The sequence below is a fragment of the Pseudonaja textilis genome, chromosome 10, assembly GCF_049901715.1.
Source record: "Pseudonaja textilis isolate UNSWEBS1 chromosome 10, rPseTex1.2, whole genome shotgun sequence".
Classification (NCBI taxonomy): Eukaryota; Metazoa; Chordata; class Lepidosauria; order Squamata; family Elapidae; genus Pseudonaja; species Pseudonaja textilis.
The window spans coordinates 18,187,065-18,207,892 of NC_141999.1; the positions used below are offsets into that span (position 1 = coordinate 18,187,065).

The following is a 20,828-nucleotide window of genomic DNA, read 5'->3' on the forward strand; positions in this document are numbered from 1 at the left end:
GTGATGGCATTGAGAATTCAAATATATTTCCTTTCCTTGACTAAGAAGCTAAGCAGGGTTAAGATTTCATCAGTACGTTGGACAGGAACTGGTTTGAGAATAGGCAGCTACAAAAATGGAATAAATAAATGAATAAACCTGTAACATGTCAGCTAAACTGGGGTTTTTATTTATTTATTTATTACATTCGTATGCTACCATCTCGCTGGGGGCAATTAGGCAGCTTACAGACGGACAATTAAAATATACCATAAAACATTAAAATTATAAATAGGGATCTTAAACTTGGAAAATTCCTGGAAGAAGGTGAACTACTGTTCTGTGGACAAAGAGATTAAATATTTATTTTATTAACTAGATTTAGAAGGCCACCAAACTCAAATGATGTGATTCTGGCTGGTGTAAATCAATTCATAAAGTCAGCAAGAAATGAGATTCACTTGAAGGACAACTTACTTTCACATAGCACTTCTGAAGAAAGGACTAGCAGCTCCACAAAGTGGTGCCTTTTATAAGAAGTTAGAAGCACCACACCAATGGTAAACATGGAATTTGGAGTCTGGAGAAATCTTTTGGTCAGTTTCATGCTTTATGTTGCTTTCCTTCCCACCCCCCGCTTCTTCTCAAACAATTATTCTTCTGCCAGTTGAGAACCTTCCAGAAGTGCTCTCCAATTAATTTCTCCTTGTAGCTGAAACCTACAGTAAATTTTTAACAAGAATTTGGGCAGAAGTAGGAGGGCAGCTCTGTCCTTTGAGTTTGTATCCTTCGAGTTAGACGAGAGATTTTCAGTGTTAATCTAACTCTCTTCGGCCAATATCTAGGGCTTCTAAAACCAACACATTAAAAACCAAAAGACGGTAACAATAATTTGCTTATTTGGACTGCATTTCTTGATATTGTAATTTGATACATATTTTGAGTTTTCTTCTAGTAGCAAATTGGCAAGATCCATTAAAAAAATCAATTCATGTGATTAACAAAAATCTCAAACTCCTGGTGACTTTGCAAATATGTCCGTGTTGTTCTCTTGGAAACAATGAAGAAGCGTTTTGCTTCTCTCCCTTTCTGAAATTGGCGTAATAATTGCAAAAAAAGTGAACATTATGAGATGCTGCAGTGTGAGAGATACAGGAGATAGGGGAGCGAGTTGGAAACCGTCATAGAACAATTACGATTTTCCATCTAAATCCCCTTAGTGGTTACTTCTTTAAGCACAACTATTTATACATTTTAAAGTGGTTTTCATACGTATTTATATATGGGCTTGAAACATTAGGCGAAATGTAAACAGATTCTGGAAGCTGCATTGAATAGGTAATCTTATTTGAGAGGCACATTCTGATTTTTTGTGTTGCAGTACAATATTATATCCTCCTTAATTGTAATCCTTTTGGCTGTTGTTAAATCCTTCCAGAATGCAGGACACAGTCTTGTTCTAATACTCAAGTTAAAGAAGACATTGATCTATAAATTCAACCTACCCATGTAATAGGTAAGGGATAACTATTACTTTGTGGCGTGTAATCATCACTTGTAAGTTCAAAACGGAATCAGCAAAGTGGGAAACAGGGCTACCTTTTCCCCCTTTTCTTTGTGTAAACTGGCTTATTGTTGTGGCCTACCAGTGGCCAGCAGAGCTGACTGCAGATTCTGACAGTGGGGAGGTTAGGGAGGAACATGGGCCAGTCCTGGAGTCTGGGGAAGGCTGTTGACAAGTGCTCTAGGTGTCAGAGGCAGAGATGGGGCCAGGGCCGTCTGACAGTTATAAGCTGCCCTTGAAATCAGAGATCAGTGGGGAAGAAGAACAGCTGGAGCCTGTTCCCAGTGTGCAGATGCACAGAGCTGCCAGGAGAAGGGAACAGCTAAGGTACAAGGGTCAACTCGGGAGTAAAGCCACAGGTCAACGATGAATGGCCCCTCCCATAGGGAATAAAGAGGATCGAAAAGGGAGTGGTGTTTGCAGGAGGCAACGAGTTCAGTTCATTAGGGTGAAGATCTGTTCTTGACTTCTTGCCAAGTATTGTCTGCTACAGTGTGGCATTTGGAAGATATCAGCCTGGCAGCTCTCCAAGCCTGATAAAGGTCTGTAGTTGTGCCATCTCTTGAAAGACTGTCTGTTGGGACTTTGCTGGAATGTGAATGAGAGGAATTCACTTTAACCTAAATAAAAGGGGTTTTATCGGGATGAGGAGTCGGCTTTGTGCTTTTGGGAAGCCTAGGTCAGAACGCTGATTCCCACGCAGGAGAAGACAGAGTTTGTGGTTTCCAAAAATTTTAGGTGTAGCCTTTCGTAGAGACTGTACATTAAGGCAGAGAAACAGCTTTAGTTGGGCTGAAGCCAAAGACAAATGAAACTCGTAAGCTTTTTTCTTCTACATCTTTGGGCAGCGTAAGAAAGCTATCTAATGTTTTCAACACGTTGTCTTCCTTTCAGTAAAGCACACAGATTTCAGGTTGGAATACTTTTCTGCCTTGTAAGCCTATTGTGCGTATACATATTTAAGCAATGTAGGGACCTCATGGATCAAGCTCAAACCTACTATATATCCCACTTTGGACACAAAGCCAGCTGAGTGACTTTGGGCAGTCATGTTCTCTCAGCCCTAGGAAGATTATCTCAGTTCTCTAAGGTTTGGGAGGGGGAAGGTCTGGATATTTGGTTCTGTAGTACAGAAAGAGAAAAGATATCCAGAGAATGACCTTTCTACATAATAAAAGGCAATTTTGTGAAGTAGCACATTACTCATCCTTTTTGAAGTTACTCATGAGCCACAAGATAGTTATGCATAGATACAGTAATGTAGTAATGGGATGGAATGAACTAATAGCTAAAAAAGATTCCAAAGGGAGGAAATTTGGCTAATTCCCCCGCCAACCCCCTAGCCTTGCTGATATCTTGCAACAGCAAGGATACAATGAAGTTATAACACATTTTAGCTGTTGGTTTATGATGCTACTGAAGAATGAGTAACCAGGTCACCTGAATCTGTTCTTAACGCTATGCTGGGAATAGAACCAGAATGATGCAGTGATTCAGATGTTGAGTTGGAATGAGAGACCCAAGTATTGTTCCTCCTTCAGAAGTTCACTGAATGACTTTGGGCAATTCACTTTCTCACAGCCTGCCTACTTCACATAGTTGTGGTTGAGGGCAAAAAAAAAAAAAAAGAAAGAAAGAAAGAAAGAAAGAAAGAAAGAAAGAAAGAAAGAAAGAAAGAAAGAAAGAGCACCATGGGTGTTACCTTAAACTTTTGAAGGAAAGACTATAACCGTACCCAATACACAAGCATTTCCTCAGCCAGCTCTATTCATTCCTTGATTCAAACAAGAAATGGTTTCGGATAATAGGAAAATAAGTAAATAATAATGGATTGGCCTTCCTCATCCTTTCTCTACTCTTTTTTTTTTTTATCATGGGCACATTCAGCTGATGGTTGTGAAGCTCATAAATAATTTCTTTCTCTGTAACCGTCCTCAGGTTTCTTTATTGCAGTGGTGCAACCTTGAGCAAAGACAGTATAGGGAATGAATATGAAGAATAACTTTTGCCCAAAAATGGAAAGATAGAGAAATTATTGACAAATGGATAGTAAATAATATAAAGAAGATATTGATATGTGCTGAAATGGATAGATTGACTCTGCAGTTAAAAAATAAGGACGAGACAGAATACTACAAGATACGGAATAAATTTTATCAATGTGGGAAAAGAAAGGAAGGACCCAGACTAAAAAACAGGATCTGTAGAATGGGTAATTACAGATAGAAACGAATTGTACAAATGTGTACATTGTATATGAAATATGCATTATATATTATAACATGCATGACAAAAAGGAATGTCAGGAGAATCATACCATGTCCAATGTTTTAATAATTTAATCAATAAAATATGTTAATAAAAAAAAGAATGTGAAGAATATTCTTTATATGAGCATCTGTTTGAGGAATTGATTCTGGTGCCCATTTTGACAGTTCTTTTTTTGTTCATTCTTCCTGCAGATGCTGACCTCAGCATTGAGCAAACCGCTTGGGGGGACAGTGGTGTTTATTACTGCACCGTGACCTCTTCCCAAGACTTGCAAGGCAACAACGAAGCCTATGCTGAACTCATTGTATTGGGTAAGTGAGGAGGCTCTTATTGCATGCAAATAATGGGAAGGAGAACAGGACATCTTAATTACATTGGTTCCCCCAAACGTAGGAAGCCACCTGGGTGGCAAACAGGATCTCACTCACAAAACTGGACACATCACCTCCCATCCATTAAAAGGGTGAAATTTGGTTTTGAATTTGCCCATTAGAAGGAATGAGTTCTTGGCACGCAGCTACTATTACTGAAAAAAGAAAAGTGTCCTTATTGCTCACACAGAAATGCACACAGCCTTGTGTTGAATTTATATTTATCTGCAAAGAAATAAAGGGCGACTAGTATAGATCTATTTCAAGCCATTTAGCTCTCATCAGCTAGCCATACCCTTCTGGGATTTGAACCCCGGGCTGCTAGCATATTAGGTAGAAGTATTAACCTTGAATCCCAGAAGGGTATGGCTAGCTGATGAGAGCTAAATGGCTTGAAATAGATCTGTACTAGCCTCCCTTTATTTCTTTGTAGATAAATATAAATTCAACAGAAAAATAGTTTGCCGCCTGCGGAGGCTCCTGGATTGGGGCTGAAAGGCAGAAACGGAAGTAGTATGCTCTATCCCATAATTGGGTAGACCAGGTTGCCCTGATAGACTGGTCTCACCGGAAAAAACACACACACAGCCTTGGTTCACACGTGCACCAAAGTGTAGCGTGGTTGGCTTGGTTTGGTTTTACATAGCATATTGTAGCTTGTAAATCATGGTTTAAGGCTGGAGATGTTGTAGGGAATATTTGGTTCAGCAAAGCATGGCCGATGACCATTGTGGTGCGAAACACATATATAACCACATCAAGGAGAAAGCTAGCTACAATTTTTCTCCTACCTGACCCATTTTTTAATATACAGGTTTGAGCTTTCCTTGTTTTTAAGTAGGAAGGAAATTTCAGAATTAACCATCTTCCCACTCCCAGTCGTTTGTGTTCTAAACTGAAACACTCCAATCTACTCTTCTCTTATTTTTTCCTCTATATCTGTATAGGTCCAGCCTGAGAGTTAGAATGTATGTGTTTCATGGCTGGGACTTCAGCATTGTTCTGCTTCCTTTACTGTGTCCTGCACTGCCTGCTTAATTTCCAGCTATGTCAGCCCCAGTGCCCTGCTACAATAGCCCAAACTGCTACTTCTCTCTCTGTCGCCATCCTTTTCATACCCAGGTGTGCCTGAGCCACATGCATCACTAGGTGTGGGCAGATTGCCATTGCCAGAGATATTTCCGAATTCTTTTGTGGCCATTAAAATAAATGCCAGTATGCTAGACAAAGCATACTCATTTCATTTATTTTCACAAAGATTATTTCTTTATACACACTGCCCATGAAAACAGTAACTCCGTTGCAATAGAGTCATGATGGCGAACCTATGGCACATGTGCCAGAGATGCCACGTGCCACGTGTCTTTTGGTTTCTGGTGCACCGGACAGCTGGTCTTTGCGAGAGCCAGAGAGTCAAAAACAGCCCAAAACCAGGCTGTTTTGAGGCTGTTTTCAGGCCTTTTTCAGGCAGTTTCCCAGGCAATTTTCCAGGCCACTTTGGCCCCCAAAACAGCAAAAAAACAGGCTGGTTTTTGGTCATTTTCAGGGTGTTTTCCTGGGCATTTTCCAGGCTGTTTTCCGGCCATTTTTGGAGCATTTTCAGGCTGTTTTGGCCCAAAAGATGGCCTGAAAATGGCCCGAAAAATGGCCAAAACTGACCCAAAAACTGGCCTGAAAATGCCCCCCCAAACAGCCAAAAACATGCATGCATGCACCAGCCAGCTGGTATTCATGTTTCCCTTCCTCCAGCACATGCACACAAATGCGCCTGTGTTCCGGTTTGGGCAATCGGTGCTCAAAAGCTTCGCCATAACTGCAATAGAGTAATGCTTCTCAATTTTGGCAACTTTAACATGTGTGGCAATGCTGGCTGGGGAATTCTGGGAGTTGAAGTCTGCACATCTTAATGTTTGCCAAGTTTGAAAAACATGGTAGTGGAGGAAGCATTTTTAAGTGAGGCAATGGGGAGTGGTGGAAAGTATTATTTCATTTCTCCTTTCCATGAGGAGTGTCAATTGGCCAGCTTTATAACCTCAATCCTGGCTATGAGCAAGCGTGTTGGCTGTTTTTACAAATGGTGCTCTTGGGCTAGTTTGTCAATAAGCAAATCTGCATACGTTTTGCTTGGGTTTTTTATGACTTATCGTTACAAACAGGGAAGAGCTTCCAAATCTTGAATGTTCCTTGCTAGAGATGCTGTTCAAGGAACAAAAAGAGAGATTATCTGAACATGAATATTATACCCTGCTTCAGAACTGGACATCTTTCCCCAAGAAAAGTTCAGATGCAGTTGTCTGTAAATGTCAACCAACATGGCAATGGTCTATCATCCAGATATTCCAGGACAATATTTCTCAATTTTGGCATCTTTAAGCATGCTGGCAGGGGGATTCTGTGAGTTGAAGTCCACACAGTTTAAAGTTGCCAAGGTTGGGAAACACTGCTCTAAAGGGTTCCTTGTTATTTATATTTTTAAAAAATCAATATAAATTGTCTTTAGCGTCTTCTTTCAATGTCTTTTCTTAAAGTTATGCTCTAAACACGGCACTGACAAATCACCTCTATCTTTTAATTTATCTTGTGCATTATGTTTGAATCTCTTGCATACAGTATATAGAACTGAAGCAGTAATTCTAGAATATATTTAAACGTTCATATTATCATAATAGATTACCCGAATGAATAAGACCCTCTGCTCACAGATGATACAAATAACATATCTGGTAGAAGAAAGCTGGAAGCAGGCAGGATTGGACAAATTAACAAGAGTAGATAAGGAATCTATAATTTCTCACCATGTTAATTGTAGGAAATCTCCATGCTTAAGAACTGCGTATATGTTGCATTGAACATAAAAAACAAGGAAGAACTATTGAGTTTCATACCTTTCCAGTATGCTTCTCTGAAACATCTGGCTGACTATTATAGGTTGTTGGATGCTGGGCTTATTGGGGTGACCAGGGTGGATTTGATTTAAATCAGCTCGATTTAAATCATAATTTTTAAAGAGCAACTGTTGTCTCTGTCCCACAGCGGCTCCTCCTCTGACCCGCTGTTGACTCACAGACAGTCCCATTCCCTTTAATGGGACAGCTGGTGGTGTGGCAGGGATACAACAAAGTTAGGGACATGGCAGGCAGCAGGTAAGGGGATGCCCTCTAACTGTTAGAGTCTAACAGGCGCTGCCAGGATGGATCTGAAATGACAGGTGCTCTTTCAATGTAAGGACTCATTCTTGCCGGTAGCTAGAATCTTTAATATTATTATTTGAAGAAAAAAGGGGGGGGGTTTCCTATTTAGCTTGCAGAGCTTGGATTCATTGAATGAGTTTATCAAAAAAATGTAAATATTACAGAATATACATGCTACCTAAGCTCCATTTCATGTTGAATAAACTAAAATATTAAATATCCTAAGCAGAAAACTATCTTTAGATAGTTTTTTTTTACTCCAAAAGCATTTTATTAAAATAAATTGGATAAAAATCAAATCCGATTAAATTTTTGAAAATCCATTTTTAAAAAATACCGATTTTTGAAAATCCATCCTGGGTGTGATCGTACATAACGTCTGAAGTCCTCCTGCCTGGTGCTTATGACCTGATTTTCTCCCCACACGTTTGCAATGTTGTCATCAACAAGCTCCCTGGAGAATTGTGTGTGAGAGTTCCTCCCACTAGAAGGAGCAGACCAAGTGGAAGCTTGTGCGCCCAGGGTGGCCTTGATGCACAACCTTATTGTCTTGAGGTTGGCTTTTGTGCTAACAACAGTGAGAGGGCCTGTTTTCCTTCTGATTCCAGAGTCTCTGAAGGTTGACTGTCATTTCCTGTTTCTATTTCTGCCAAGCTCTCCCTGCTGAGAGCTGTGATGGATGGTCCATCTGGTAGTGCCAGGATGAATTGATTATTTTTTTTTAATGTATGGCCTTATCTGGGAAGGGAAATCTTTCAAATATACTGCTCAGTAAGGGTGTGTGTATGTGCACGCGCGTGTGTGTGCGTGCACTTTTGTTTTCCTGACTTAGAGACACTTGGCAATGTTCTACATAAGCACCTGGCTTGTTACCTTTTAAGCTCTGCTCATATCTAGAAGATGAAAGCCAGCTTAAATGCTCATCAATTCCCTGCTGAAAGAATTATGCCTTGCTTGGGTGGAGATAACCCATCGGGGCAGGAAGAGTGTGTTTTCTCCGTGCTCTTCCCTGGGGCCAGTTTGTTTGAAAGGTTTGAAACCAATATTTAAAAAGAACAGAAAACTTACCTTGGGTGTAATCACTATGGAGCAGCCAAATTGACTGGTTAAATAATTGAGAGAGGGCTGCATTGTGCAGCAGGGGTGGCCAGAAGGTTGATAGATTACTGAGAATATTCCAAGTGTTTTGTATTAGCTTGGCGTGAAATCTTCACTCTTGGTGTGGAACGGCAGTGACACAGTTTTTCTTTATCGTCTAAGGAAACTTGTGGGGAAATAGAGGAGAACCCATGCGTGAAAGGATGTGGGTGCAAATCGTAGCTCGCTGACTAATTCCTGGACTGACCGTGTGTCAGATGTGCAAGTTCAGCTGTTTGGCCTTGGGCTTTTTCAGCCTCTCTTTTACAACTAATTTTCACGCAGGATTCCAGTGAAGCATCAGAGTAGTGCGCTGGCCTAGAGGTAATGCTCTCACCTCACAATCGGGCGGCTGTGAGTTCGATCCTAGGGAGAGGCATATATTTTTCTCTCTGGGTACGTTGAGAATATATCTGCTGGAAAAAAAAAAAAAAAGCCTCCGCATGGGCCAGTAAACACTCAGTTCCATCCAGTTGCCCAGACTTCACCCTGCAAGGGATTATGGGGTCGTTAAAAGAGGAGGAGGATTCCAGTGAAGCATCAAATCAATCCACTAAGCTCAATGTTAATGGTATCCATGCCGTGTAGGAGCAGTTGCTTGTAAAGGATATAGGTGGTCCTTGGTTAACAATGGTAATTGGGACTGAGGACTCCGTTGCTAAGCAACAGAGCCCTACAGTGCGATGTCACACGATTGCACAAACTTATGACTGGCGGTTCCAGTCGCCCTCCTTAGGTGACTCCCAACGAGATTGCAGCATCTGATGGTCCTGTTGGGTACATCTATGAACTCCTGCGAACTTCCCCATTGACTTTGATGGTCAGAAGCCAGCAGTGGAAGTTGCAAACAGAGATCATGAGACTGCAGGATGCTGTGATGTCACAGTGGCGAGCTGGCCCCTAAGCACCAAAACCGCAATCGTGACCGCAGGGACATGCGGTCAAGCAGTGGGTCAAGCATCCTTGCTAAGTACTCCTACTGTCAACGCCTTACTAAATAGTCCTGTCCAACTCTTTATAAAAGCTCCCGGCAGCTTTTCCTGTATGGGATGGAATTTAATTGATGTCTTCTTCCATGAAGCCCATCCCTCCAGTATACCTCTGGCTCAGAAAGCCTTACTTCTGGGTCAGCCAGATATCTTCGTAACTTTTTCCTGTTGTTTTTTTTTGTTTTGTTCTGTAGGCAAGTCCTCCGGTGTCTCAGAGCTTTTGCCAGGCTTTCAGATAGGGCATATGGAAGGTACTGCCTTTTTCTTCCATGCTTGTTTCCTAAGGGGGTTGGGAAAGGGTTGACTTCACTCTCTATTATTTTTTTAAATTTTTCCCTCTCCTTGAATTTCTCAAAGTTTAGAAGTAGAAGCGCTTGGAATGCAAAGGACTCTGAAATGCTTGCCTTGTCTGTCTGTCTGTCTGTCTATCTGTCTTTTACTGTATGACCTTGTTGCAACTTTTCTGTTCTCTTCGTACTTTGTAAAAATCTGCCCCTTTGGCACCATGGCAAAAATGTGGGCTTTAGAGCAAAGGGATATTATATTGTGAAAGGTTTTGGCCAAGTTACAAATGCAATCCACAGTCTGCTTCATACCTCTCACTTTCTGTGATGTTGAACATTGAAAGCTAGCATGTTCTATGGCAGTGAAGGGTGAACCTTTTCGTTGGGGTGTGCCGAAAGCGCGCGTGCGCCGGCACCCACAATGCAATGCACCCCGCCCTTCCTGCACATGCGTGTGCAACATCCCCCCTTACGTGCACTGTGCATGTGTGCGCCTCCTAGCTGATTTTCGACCCGTTTGAGGCCATTTCCCCCCCCTCCCCCGAGGCTCGAGGGAAGCTTCTGCAGCCCCAGGAGGCTGAAAAACGGGCCTTCCGGAAATACCGGAAGTGCCCATTTTCAGCCTACAGAGCCCAAGGGAGGCCGTTTTCGCCCACCTGGAGACTTGAGGGAAGCCTCTGCAGCCTCGGGAGGCTGAAAATGGGCCCCTTTCAGCACTTCCGGTATTTCCGGGAGGCCTGTTTTTTGGCCTCCCGAGGCTGCAGAGGCTTCCCTCAAGCCTCTAGGAGGGCGAAAGCAGCCTCAAAATCAGCTAGGAGGCGCGCGCATGTGCAGTGCAGGTAAGTTTGGCTGGGGCTCGCATGCCCGCACAAATGGTTCTGCGTGCCACAGGTTCGCCATCACGGTTCTATGGGCCCCTTAGAATTATCTTTCTGCTTAGTGTAAGTTGAGGCCAGGATTCTGCCTTGTTGAATTTGATAGGCCCTGCTTGAAGAGATGTTCTTTCAGATCCCACGGAGGTATTTGGAAGGTGGAATTTTCCACAAGTATAAATGATCACTATAAGGAAATCCAATAATCTACAAATAATGGGGGAGAGAGGGGAAATGCTCAGAATCAGTGTTATCCATCACAGGGGATGTGTCCCAAGTGAGACAAAGTCAGTATGGGTAATCCTCAACTTACAACAGTTTGCTTAGGGACCATTTCGAAGTTATAACAGCGCTGAAAAAAGGGGGACTGGTGTGACCATTTTTCACACTTGATTCGTGTGATTCCCTTCAGCGACTTTCCGATAAGCAAAGTCAAGTGGGGGAAGCCAGATTCACTTAACAACCGGGTTACTCACTGATCTGCTGCAGGGATTCACTTAACAACAGAAACAAGAAAGGTCGTAAAATGGGCGGGGGGGAATTTACTTAACAAATGTCTCAGCAACAGAAATTTTGGACCCAAATGTGGTCGTAAGTCGAGGACTACCTGTATAAAGAGGAGTAGAGAAATTGCACCTGAAATGGTGTGGCCAATTGAATAGATCGATCTATTCCAGAATCCTTTGCTAAATGAGGACTCTATCTTAAAGCCTGTGGGGATTCCCTTATTTGGAGTTTTGCTCCACGGGCCAGACTCAAATGAGGGGATTTTTTTTTTTAACCCTTATCTATGTTTTTGGGAGCCCTCCACTGCAGCCTTCCGGAACAGGGCACACAGTGCAAATAATTAAAACCGAACCTCCTTTCGATACCAGAGTATTGTTAGTGTTCTGACCTATGCTTCCCAAGATCATGACGCAGATTCCTCATCTCAATAAAACCCCTTTTATTTAGGTTAAAGTGAATTCCTCTCCAGGAAAGCCCCAGCAAACAGTCTTTCATGAAGTTTCACAGCTATAGACCTTTATTAGGCTTGGAGAGCTGCCAGGCTGATATCTTCCAAACGCTGCACCGTAGCAGCAGTTACTTGGCAAGAAGTCAGGAACAGATCTTCACCCTAATGAATTGAACTAATTGTCTCCTGCAAACACCACTCTCCTTTTCGCTCCTCTTTATTCCCTCTGAGAGGGGCCATTCACTGTCCACCTTAGCCTTTACTCCCGAGTTGACCCTTGTTCCTTAGCTGTTCCTTTCTCCTGGCAGCTCTGTGCATGCGCACACTGGGAACAGGCTCCAGCTGTTCTTCTGCCTCACTGATCTCTGACTCCAAGGACAGCTGATAACTGTCAAGACAGCCCTGGCCCCATCTCTGCCTCCGACGCAGAGCCTTCCCCAGACTCCAGGACTGGCCCGTGTTCCTCCCCAACCTCCTCACTGACCGAGTCTGCCGTCAGCTCTGCTGGTGGGCCACAACAGCTGGGATTGTTTCCTCCCAGCTTTATAGACTCTTGGTAGAAGTTAACAAACGTACAATAGCTGACTCTCTAGATACAATGGGATTCATTGGTTGTATCTCTAAGGGCTGCTTCCCATGGTTTCTTCCTAGATTGGGTCTTTGTGGTCTTGGTTGTGCTGGCCTTCTTTCTGGTCTTCCTGCTCCTTGGAATCTGTTGGTGCCAGTGCTGCCCCCATACCTGTTGCTGCTATCTGCGATGTCCTTGTTGTCCAGAGAAGTGTTGCTGCCCCGAAGCACGTAAGTTCCCTTTTACAGATCCGGTTTCAACTTTCCCTGGAAGTGGTTTAAACAGATCTTCTCAAAACACCTTGTAGTTGTTTCGGGTCTCAAGGAACAGGTTCTTCTTCTTCTTGTAAGTAGAAGAAACGTGAAGAGATAAATCTGTTATTCGTATTGATTCAAGCAAAATTTTTGGGTCTCGAAGAACAGGTTCTTCTTCTTCTTGTAAAGTAGAAGAAACGTGAAGAAATAAGTCTGTTATTCGTATTGATTCAAGCAAAATGTTCGGGTCTCAAGGAACAGGTTCTTCTTCTTGTAAGTAGAAGAAATATGAAGAAATTAAAACATACGAAGAACAGTTGCAGGAACTAGAGAAGGCCAGTCTAGAGAAAAGGAGGACTAGGAGGGACAGGATAGCAGTCTTCCAGTATTTGAGGGGCTGCCACAAAGAAGAGGGGGGTCAAGTTATTTTCCAAAGCACCAGAAGTCAGGACAAGAAACAATGGTTGGAAACTAATCAAGGAGAGAAGCAACCTGGAATTAAGGAGTAACTTCCTAACAGGGAAGTCAATTAACCAGGGGAACAGCTTGCCACCAGAAGTTGTAGGAGCTCCATCACTGGAGGTTTTAAAGAAGAAACCGGACAGTCACTTGCCTGAGATGGTATAGATATAGGATCTCCTGGTTGAGCAAGGGGTTGGACTAGAAGACCTCCAAGGTCCCTTCCAGCTCTATTCTGATTGATTGATTGAAATAAATATGCTATTCGTATGGATTCAAGCAAAAATATTCACCACGTTCCACATGACTTCCAGCTGTGTTGGGTTGGGAGTGCTGTAATCCCTTGCTGGCTGCTGGAGATTTGGAAGTTAGTCTAGCACATTGAGAGGGGCCACGGGTAACGGGGAAATGCTTAGCCAGGCCTAGCTGGAGAGGGGTGGGTATACTGAGGCCATCCTGCTCAGAACTACAGCAATAAACGGAAGTTCAGACTGGCTACCTGGATTCCTAAACGGGGTGTACTCAAGGTGTGTCTAAAGTTACACGGTTTTGTTTGTGATGTCTTAATTTACAGTCAAACTTAAATGGGCTCCCTAAGAGTGTTTTAAGTCAAGGGAGTCCTTGTTTTATGACCGCAATTAGGACTCTGGAATTCTGGTCGCTAAGTGATATGTGGTAGTTAAGCAAGTCATATGACCAGACCCTATTTTAGGGCCATATATAGATTTCAGACTGTGGCAATTATTATAAGTGTGAGCTGGTGGTGGAGCGATGGTTGTAACTCTGAAGATGGTTGGCAAGGCATCGTTTTTTTCAATGCTGTCACAACTTCGAACCGTTGTTGCATAGATGAGGGGTCGTAAGTCGAGGCCTACAGATGAGCCATATTCTGTGAACCTTTACTTGCATCCCTTATGCCCGCCCCTTCCTCCTCCCAACCCAAGATCATTAAATTGAAAAAGAAGCACATTATTCATCCTAGAAGACCGCAAAGAAATCAGATTTGATCCAGGGATCACCTTCTCAAGGTTAATGGCTGTAACTGTGGGTTGTCATCCCTGCCAAATAGTCTGCAGAGCCGTAGTGCTTTGCCTCTGGCAACGTGCCTTAAAAAGCAAAACACCAGGCATTTATTTGGGAAACCTTTGTCTTTCCAGTGTATGTAGCAGGGAAAGCTGCAACATCTGGAGTTCCCAGTGTTTATGCACCCAGCATTTATGCCTCCAGCAATCCAATGAAGCCACCTCCCCCAGCCACCATGATCCCTATGGGCCCAATGTCTCCAATGTACAACGGTTACGGAATGGATTACGATCGAGCCAGCTCAGGTAAGTGGCCTGTCTCGAATGAATTTATCGAGCCCCACAGCTAGTTCCCAGGTAAGGAGAATTAACAGCCTGAAAGGTCTTGTGCCATTCAGAGGTTTACCCTTTTGAGTTATCTCCTAGGTTGCATTTTGGATGCCTTTTCTGGGTGTCCCTAATTTTAGATCTCTTTGATAATTGGAACCAGTGGAGAAAATCTGGGGGGAGGGAAGAATTCTCTCTCTCTCTCTCTCTCTCTCCTTGGAAATCTTCAATCAGCAGATTTGGGTTGTGTTCTGGTTCTCTTGCATTAAGCAGAATGTTAGACCAACTATTTTATGGCTTGTTAGGGCTTGTACTGTAATCTGCTTAGTGCAAACATAGCGTACAATATTGTATCGCAGGCTGCTGCTAGGATTCAGAAGTACAGCCACAGGGCAGTTTGTCCTGCCTACTATTGATTGTATGTGTCACGTGTGTGACACAGTGGCGCAGTGGTCAGAGTGCAGTACTGCAGGCTACTTCTGCTGACTGCCGGCTGCCTGCAATTTGCCAGTTCAAATCTCACCAGGCTCAAGGTTGACTCAGCTTTCCAGCCTTCTGAGGTGGGTAAAATGAGGACCCAGATTGTTGGGGGCGATAGGCTGACTCTGTAAAGCGCTTAGAGAGGGTTGTAAAAGCACTGTGAAGCTGTATATAAGTCTAATTTCTATTGCTATCCCTTTTATGAAAACTTTTTGCTGTCTTTTGATTGCATTACAGTTGGTGGAAACAGCTCCCAAGTGCCTCTCCTGAGGGATACAGAAAGTGTGGCAAATGCTGGTAAGAAACATGGAATGGAGTATTGAGTTTGCTTAGACACTGTGCTTCTGTCTGATCAGGCATGCTTGGTGGTGGGGAAACTGCCTACACTGATGATTCAACATTTTGTTCCTCTGAGGAATTATAATTATCACATTGCTTCACTTGGCTGATCCGGCTGTTTGCAGCTGAGGGTGATGCTAATTCTTCTTTCTACCACGTAGACTAGAAAACACTGTTGTAGTGCTTGGGTATGGAGTGCCACTAGCTTTGCAGCTGAAATTTTACATCTACCTTTCCTGCATAGGAAAAAAAAATTCCCCACTTTTCTCTTAACTCAGAGGTTTCCAAACTTGGCAACTTTAAGACTTCTGGACTTCAACTCCCAGAATTCTCCAGCCAGAATTCTGGGAATTGAAGTCCACAAGTTTTGAAAGTTGCCAAGTTTGGAGACCCTTGCTCTAACTGGTGCCAGGCAGCTATGTTAGGATTTCTACTTGCCAAATTTCCACCCAGTATGACCGAGGTGGAAGTCCAATACATCTAAGCTTCATAAAATTAAACCAAACTCATTTTAAACAAAACCCACCCAAACACTTGTCAGAAGAACTACCGTTTGAAGAGGTACAACCTGAGGACTTTTGTTTTTTGGTGGTGGTGGGAGATTCATGCAATCTCCGTGTGGCAAGATTTCGCTAGACTGGCCCTTGCGTTGAAAAGATTAAACTTTTCAAACGTTGGGTCTTCGAGGTAAATTCTCAGTCCAGCAGGAAGATCTTTCCTTTTAACAGGAACATGCGTGCACTCTTCGTCTGTAGTGCTACAACCTTGAGCTTTCTCGCTGAACTCTAAATTTGCTATTGAAGCAAGGGGTAGCTAAATCTCCTGACCCAACCACCCCCCCTTCCCCGTGTACTTCATGCCACCTGTTGCACCTGCTGCAACCAGCAGCACTTTGGGGCCAAGCACAAACAGGGGGATTACAATTGGCAGAGAAAGTCCTCTTTCGGTTTCAAGTTCAAAGGTGGCAGTAGTGGGTGAACCACACGATTGCCAACCGTCTCCACAAGGCATATGGCTCCTTAAAAATTAAAATTAAAAATGACCGCCTTATGTCCTAAAGCCTGCTCCTGATCTCTCTTCCCCAGCTGTACGCAGCGGCTATCGCATCCAAGCCAACCAGCAGGATGACTCCATGCGGGTGCTCTACTATATGGAGAAGGAGCTGGCCAACTTTGACCCTACTCGCCCCGGGCAGCCCAATGGGAGGCTTGAGAAAGGTACTTTGCTGGGGAGTCCTTCCGTGTAGGAAAAAGAGTGTGCCCAATCGATCCTTCGCTGAGTTGTCCCAGTACGTGCCCTTTAGTGTCAGGAGGAGAATGGATGATTCATTCGCCATTTTGTTTTTCCAGCCTCCGTGATGAGTGAGCTCAGCTCTCTTCATGAAGACGACCGGCGTTACGAGCTGCGGCAAGGCATGGGGAGGCTGCGTGGCCAGGCCATGTCTCCCATCAGTGACCTGGAGGAGGAGAGCGTACGGAGCAGTGAGAACCGGCGCTTGCTGCCCCCCGCCACTTGGCGTGACCGTTATGAGGACTCCCCACCACGGAGCTATGGCCGACGCCCGCGTTCCCGCTCGGTGGATGCTCTAGATGACTATGAACGGGATTCCTACCCTTCCCAGCACAGAGGTCGGGGCCAGCACAGCTCGGACAATGAATGCCATCACCGCGATTATTCCCCTGACTCCCGTTACGACTCTGAGCGCTACGGTAGACGCCGAAGTCGAAGTAGGGATGACTTGCGGGATCTGGAGCGAATCCATTATGATAACCGGCTCCTGGAGGAAGCACTGCGGAAGAAGCAACGGGCAGGTAGCCGTGAAGACTTGGATCGTGGAAGCACCTCCAATGGGAGATCCGGCCACAGGAAACACCAGGATGAAGATAGCAATGGCTTTCCTCCTCCACCACCACCTCCATACACAGAGACCGAATCTGTGTCTTCCCGCAGCAAGGATGACCGCAAGCTGCGAAGGGTGAGGTTGAAAAATGGGGAGAAGGACGCACAGTTGTAATGCTTTATAAATAGAGATGTCCTGGATAAGGCGAAATTAGATACAGATACAGATTAACAAAGTTGGAAGGGACTTTGTAGGTCATCTAGTTCTAGTCCAACCCCCTTGCCCAAGCAGGAGACCCTACACCATATCTGACAGATGGCAGTCCAGTCTCTTCTGGAAAGCTTCCAGTGATGGAGTTCCCAGTCAGAAAGTTTCTCCTTATTTCCAGGTTGAACCTCTCCTTGTTCAATTTCCATCCATTATTCCTTGTCTGGCCTTCAGGTGCTTTGGAATATAGCTTGATCCCTTCCTCTCTGTGGCAGCCCCTCAAATATTGGAGCACTGCTATCATGTCTCCCCTGGTTCTTCTCTTCACTAGACTAGCCATGCCTAGTTCCTGCAACTGTTCATTGGATGTTTTAGTCTCCAAGTCCCCTAATCATCCTGGTTGCTCTTCTCTGCACTTTTTCTAGAGCCTCAACATCTTTTTTATGGTGTGGTGACCAAAATTGGATGCAGTACTCTTGGTGTGGTCTTACTAAGGCCTCATAGTTATTAGGCTAATAGTTGTTCCTTTGAGCAAAATATTCACATTATTGTTAAATGTGTCTGAATGGTTCTTGCATTATCTTTTGTTGTCATGTATTTGGTTGTATTTACACCACTTCATGCAGTGTAAACATGCCCAGTCATGCCTTGTTGAATAAGTCAGGACCAGACAAACCCCACAGACCAAATTGAAAGTATCAATTGAAAGCAATCACTGTTGTAACAAAGGGTCCCCCCCTTCCCAATATTGGATTTATCTATATCTTTTTTTATGTCTTAGTGAGCTCCTGATCCAAGAAACCAATGTTTGCACCTGGGAGCCTGTCTGCAAAATGCGTGCTTTGTGTGTGTGTAGCCAGCATGATATTTATTTTCAATCTTGTGTTGCTCATCTTAAACGATTCTGAAGATACTGAAAGAGATTTTATGGTATGATTAACCTTGATTTTTCTTTTTCCTCTACAGAATCATGCTGTCAGCAGAGAAAGTTTGGTGGTTTAATTCTTTCCACTCTTTCTGGAATACGAATGGCTACAGGAACACTCTCCGTGTATCAGCATCGGTTTTATTCAGGAGAATAAAAGAGAAATGGGACAGCATTTATGTTGGATCTAAGCAGCGATGAAAAGAACAGGCTGACAGCATCCGGTCACCTCTCAATGTCTTAGCTCGTCTTCTTCAGAGGCAGGCTAGGATCCTTCAAGATTCCTTAAGTTTCTTAGTATTATAGACATTGTAAAATACATTTTGGGTACCCCTTTTGAATTTCAGAACTATCTTATTTCTGAATGTGCTATTCTGGAAAGAGGATCATTTCAGATGTGATCGCTGGATACTGTTCAGACAGAAAGAAATTGTTCATTTCATTGAACAGCACATGGACACCTAACTTGCCTTTTATTCCCTCCACCCCCTGTAATTTTGAAGAGGATTCCAAAGAAGATGCATTTATATATATATATATACATAAAACCTTTTTTATTCTGATTTTAAAGGAGTTCTTTAAACATATTTGACACTTAAATAATGTGACTGTGTGTATAATTTTAGGGTTTTTTAGAATCTGAGTATGAAACTACTGATGCTGTAAATATTTTACAGTGATAAGTGACCAAGGTTCTTTTTACAATTTCTGTACTTTTTTAAAAAAAAATGAGATTACATTTTTATAGGAATGAAAATAAAAATGAACAGAGCACATGTATCGGCTAGGTTCAGCATTTTCAAAGCGGACTGAAACTCCTCTTGATACCAGTCTTAGTCCAGTCTTCCCAACTCTTATATCTTCCAGATGTGTGAGGTCTCATATTGGACATCTAAACGTACATTCTGAAAGTTACCCACCATATTGGAGGACGTGAGAAAATGTGAATGATTCATTCTGCGGTTTTCACTTCAATAAATAACGGATTCTTGCAGTTGTTGATTATTTTGAAAACGTGTGCTTTGCTGGATGACTTACATTCATCTTTTCATGGAACTTGTCGTTAAGCCCTCTGTTGCAGTTTTACAGAGAGAAAAATAAATAGATGGATGATATGTTAGAACTGTCCAGCAGGAGGCAATAATTCTTGTGTAGGATTATAACATAATGGGACATTCCAGGATTTGCTAGCACAGAATATGTTTGTGTTCACCAGCCAGGTCAGCTACATTTTACATATCTTGCTGAATGGCCATAAAACAAGATAGACTATCCTCACACTTCAATGCCTTCACAATGTTAGGGATATGTTTTCTGAATAAAAAGTGAGATGTTTCAAAGATGCCCTGGGTATTATTTGTAGCATAAGCAGAGGTTCTCAAGGATAAATGTACAACCGCTCGTAGCATTTTAATAGGGGTGAAACTACATGCATCAAAGATGTGCTGAGCAACAGAAAATGGTCTCCTGTTGATGGAGTTTAATAACCAGTCATTTTGCAGGGTGCCAAGATGTCTGACTGCCTGAGCAGCGTTTATTGCTTTTATACAGTTTTTACAAGCAGGAAAAGGGTATATAGAAACAGCATTTGGATTGGTGAATCCCCTCACCAATCCTTAAGAATATACAAGTAAGGAAGTGGTGATGTTAGCCAGGTGAGATCATGTACCAGCTAGGGACAATTCTGCTGAGTGAGATCATGTAGGTATTTGAGGCCCATATAGGTATTGAGGCATGGCAGTGTGCTGCTCACGCCCCCTACAGGACCTCTATCTCTACTACATCCTGTGTTTAATTCTTGGCAAGCAATGATGTCTCAAGGTGCGAACTTCCAGCCACCACTTAACTGCCTGATGAATTAGGGCAGATCCTAAGTTTCTTTCCCTGCCCAATAAGCCATTGGGAGCTCTTGTCTCTTTCCCTCTTCCCCCAGGTCACTGATATTCCGTTAAAGCACCGGTTATCAAATTGGCGGTGTCATGTTGCTCTCGTGTGATGTTTTGCTATGTTTTTCCCTTTGCGGAGTTGGGGTGGATGTGGCCTATGGATGATGCATTGGCCCATGGGCCACCATTTTGACACCCTTGCGAAATCACGGTAAAGCTTGAATGAAGCAATCCTGGTGAACAGAGGAGCAAAATGCAATTCTTTTATTTTATTTTTTTAAAGTATTTTTAAGTATGGAATCCATAGATCAGGGGTGTCAAACTCGTGGTCCAAGGGGCCGGATGCACTGGTTATGCCCATGCCCGGTTTAGCAAAGGGGGAAAAAAATCATGCTACAACACGTGACAATACCGTGATGACGTGAGTTTTGGCACCCCTGCCATAGATGGTGTACTGATGTAGGATTTGGACTAGAAACAGGGAGCATGTGAGTTCCACTTTTCCTTCTGGCATGGAAACTGGTGGTGTTTTGGGGCTACCCCTCTCCTCAGCCCAACCTATATCACAGGGTGCTGTTTTGTAGGGGGAAATCAGCAAGGGACCATTATCTACACTGCCTTCTACAAAAATGAGGATATAAATCTAGCGTCCTCCCTTTGTTTATTATACTTACAATTCAGAGCCCACTAACCAATAAATTTAAATAAATGGGTCAATAAAAATAAAAAAGAGAACTTTCTAAATGGATAGCTAGAACCTGCAGCATCAGATGAGTCTCAGATCAGGCTTCTTTATCCATTCTGTTTTTTTGACTCTAAATATTCACCTTTTTTCTGTAGTTAATTTTTGCAAATCAGTCCTTTTGCTTTGTACCTTCCATCCAGTTTTGCTTTATTTCTTGACCTAC

General features: G+C 43.1%; 1 protein-coding gene across 4 annotated transcripts in view; it reads left to right on the plus strand.

The window, feature by feature from the left end:
* LSR (lipolysis stimulated lipoprotein receptor) overlaps nucleotides 1-19,372 on the plus strand; it is a 29,615-nt gene extending 10,243 nt beyond the window's left edge. The window contains exons 3-10 of one of the 4 annotated variants that reach the window (XM_026718785.2): nucleotides 4,006-4,125; nucleotides 9,697-9,753; nucleotides 12,265-12,411; nucleotides 14,052-14,222; nucleotides 14,961-15,020; nucleotides 16,148-16,279; nucleotides 16,412-17,037; nucleotides 18,076-19,372. In XM_026718785.2, the coding sequence (XP_026574570.1) occupies nucleotides 4,006-4,125; nucleotides 9,697-9,753; nucleotides 12,265-12,411; nucleotides 14,052-14,222; nucleotides 14,961-15,020; nucleotides 16,148-16,279; nucleotides 16,412-17,037; nucleotides 18,076-18,111 (1,349 nt within the window). In that variant the 3' untranslated portion in view covers nucleotides 18,112-19,372. The remainder of the gene's footprint in view (nucleotides 1-4,005; nucleotides 4,126-9,696; nucleotides 9,754-12,264; nucleotides 12,412-14,051; nucleotides 14,223-14,960; nucleotides 15,021-16,147; nucleotides 16,280-16,411; nucleotides 17,038-18,075) is intronic. The other 3 variants (XM_026718788.2, XM_026718787.2, XM_087939949.1) reach the window with 3 other exon arrangements.
* Nucleotides 19,373-20,828: the final 1,456 nt, after the last annotated feature.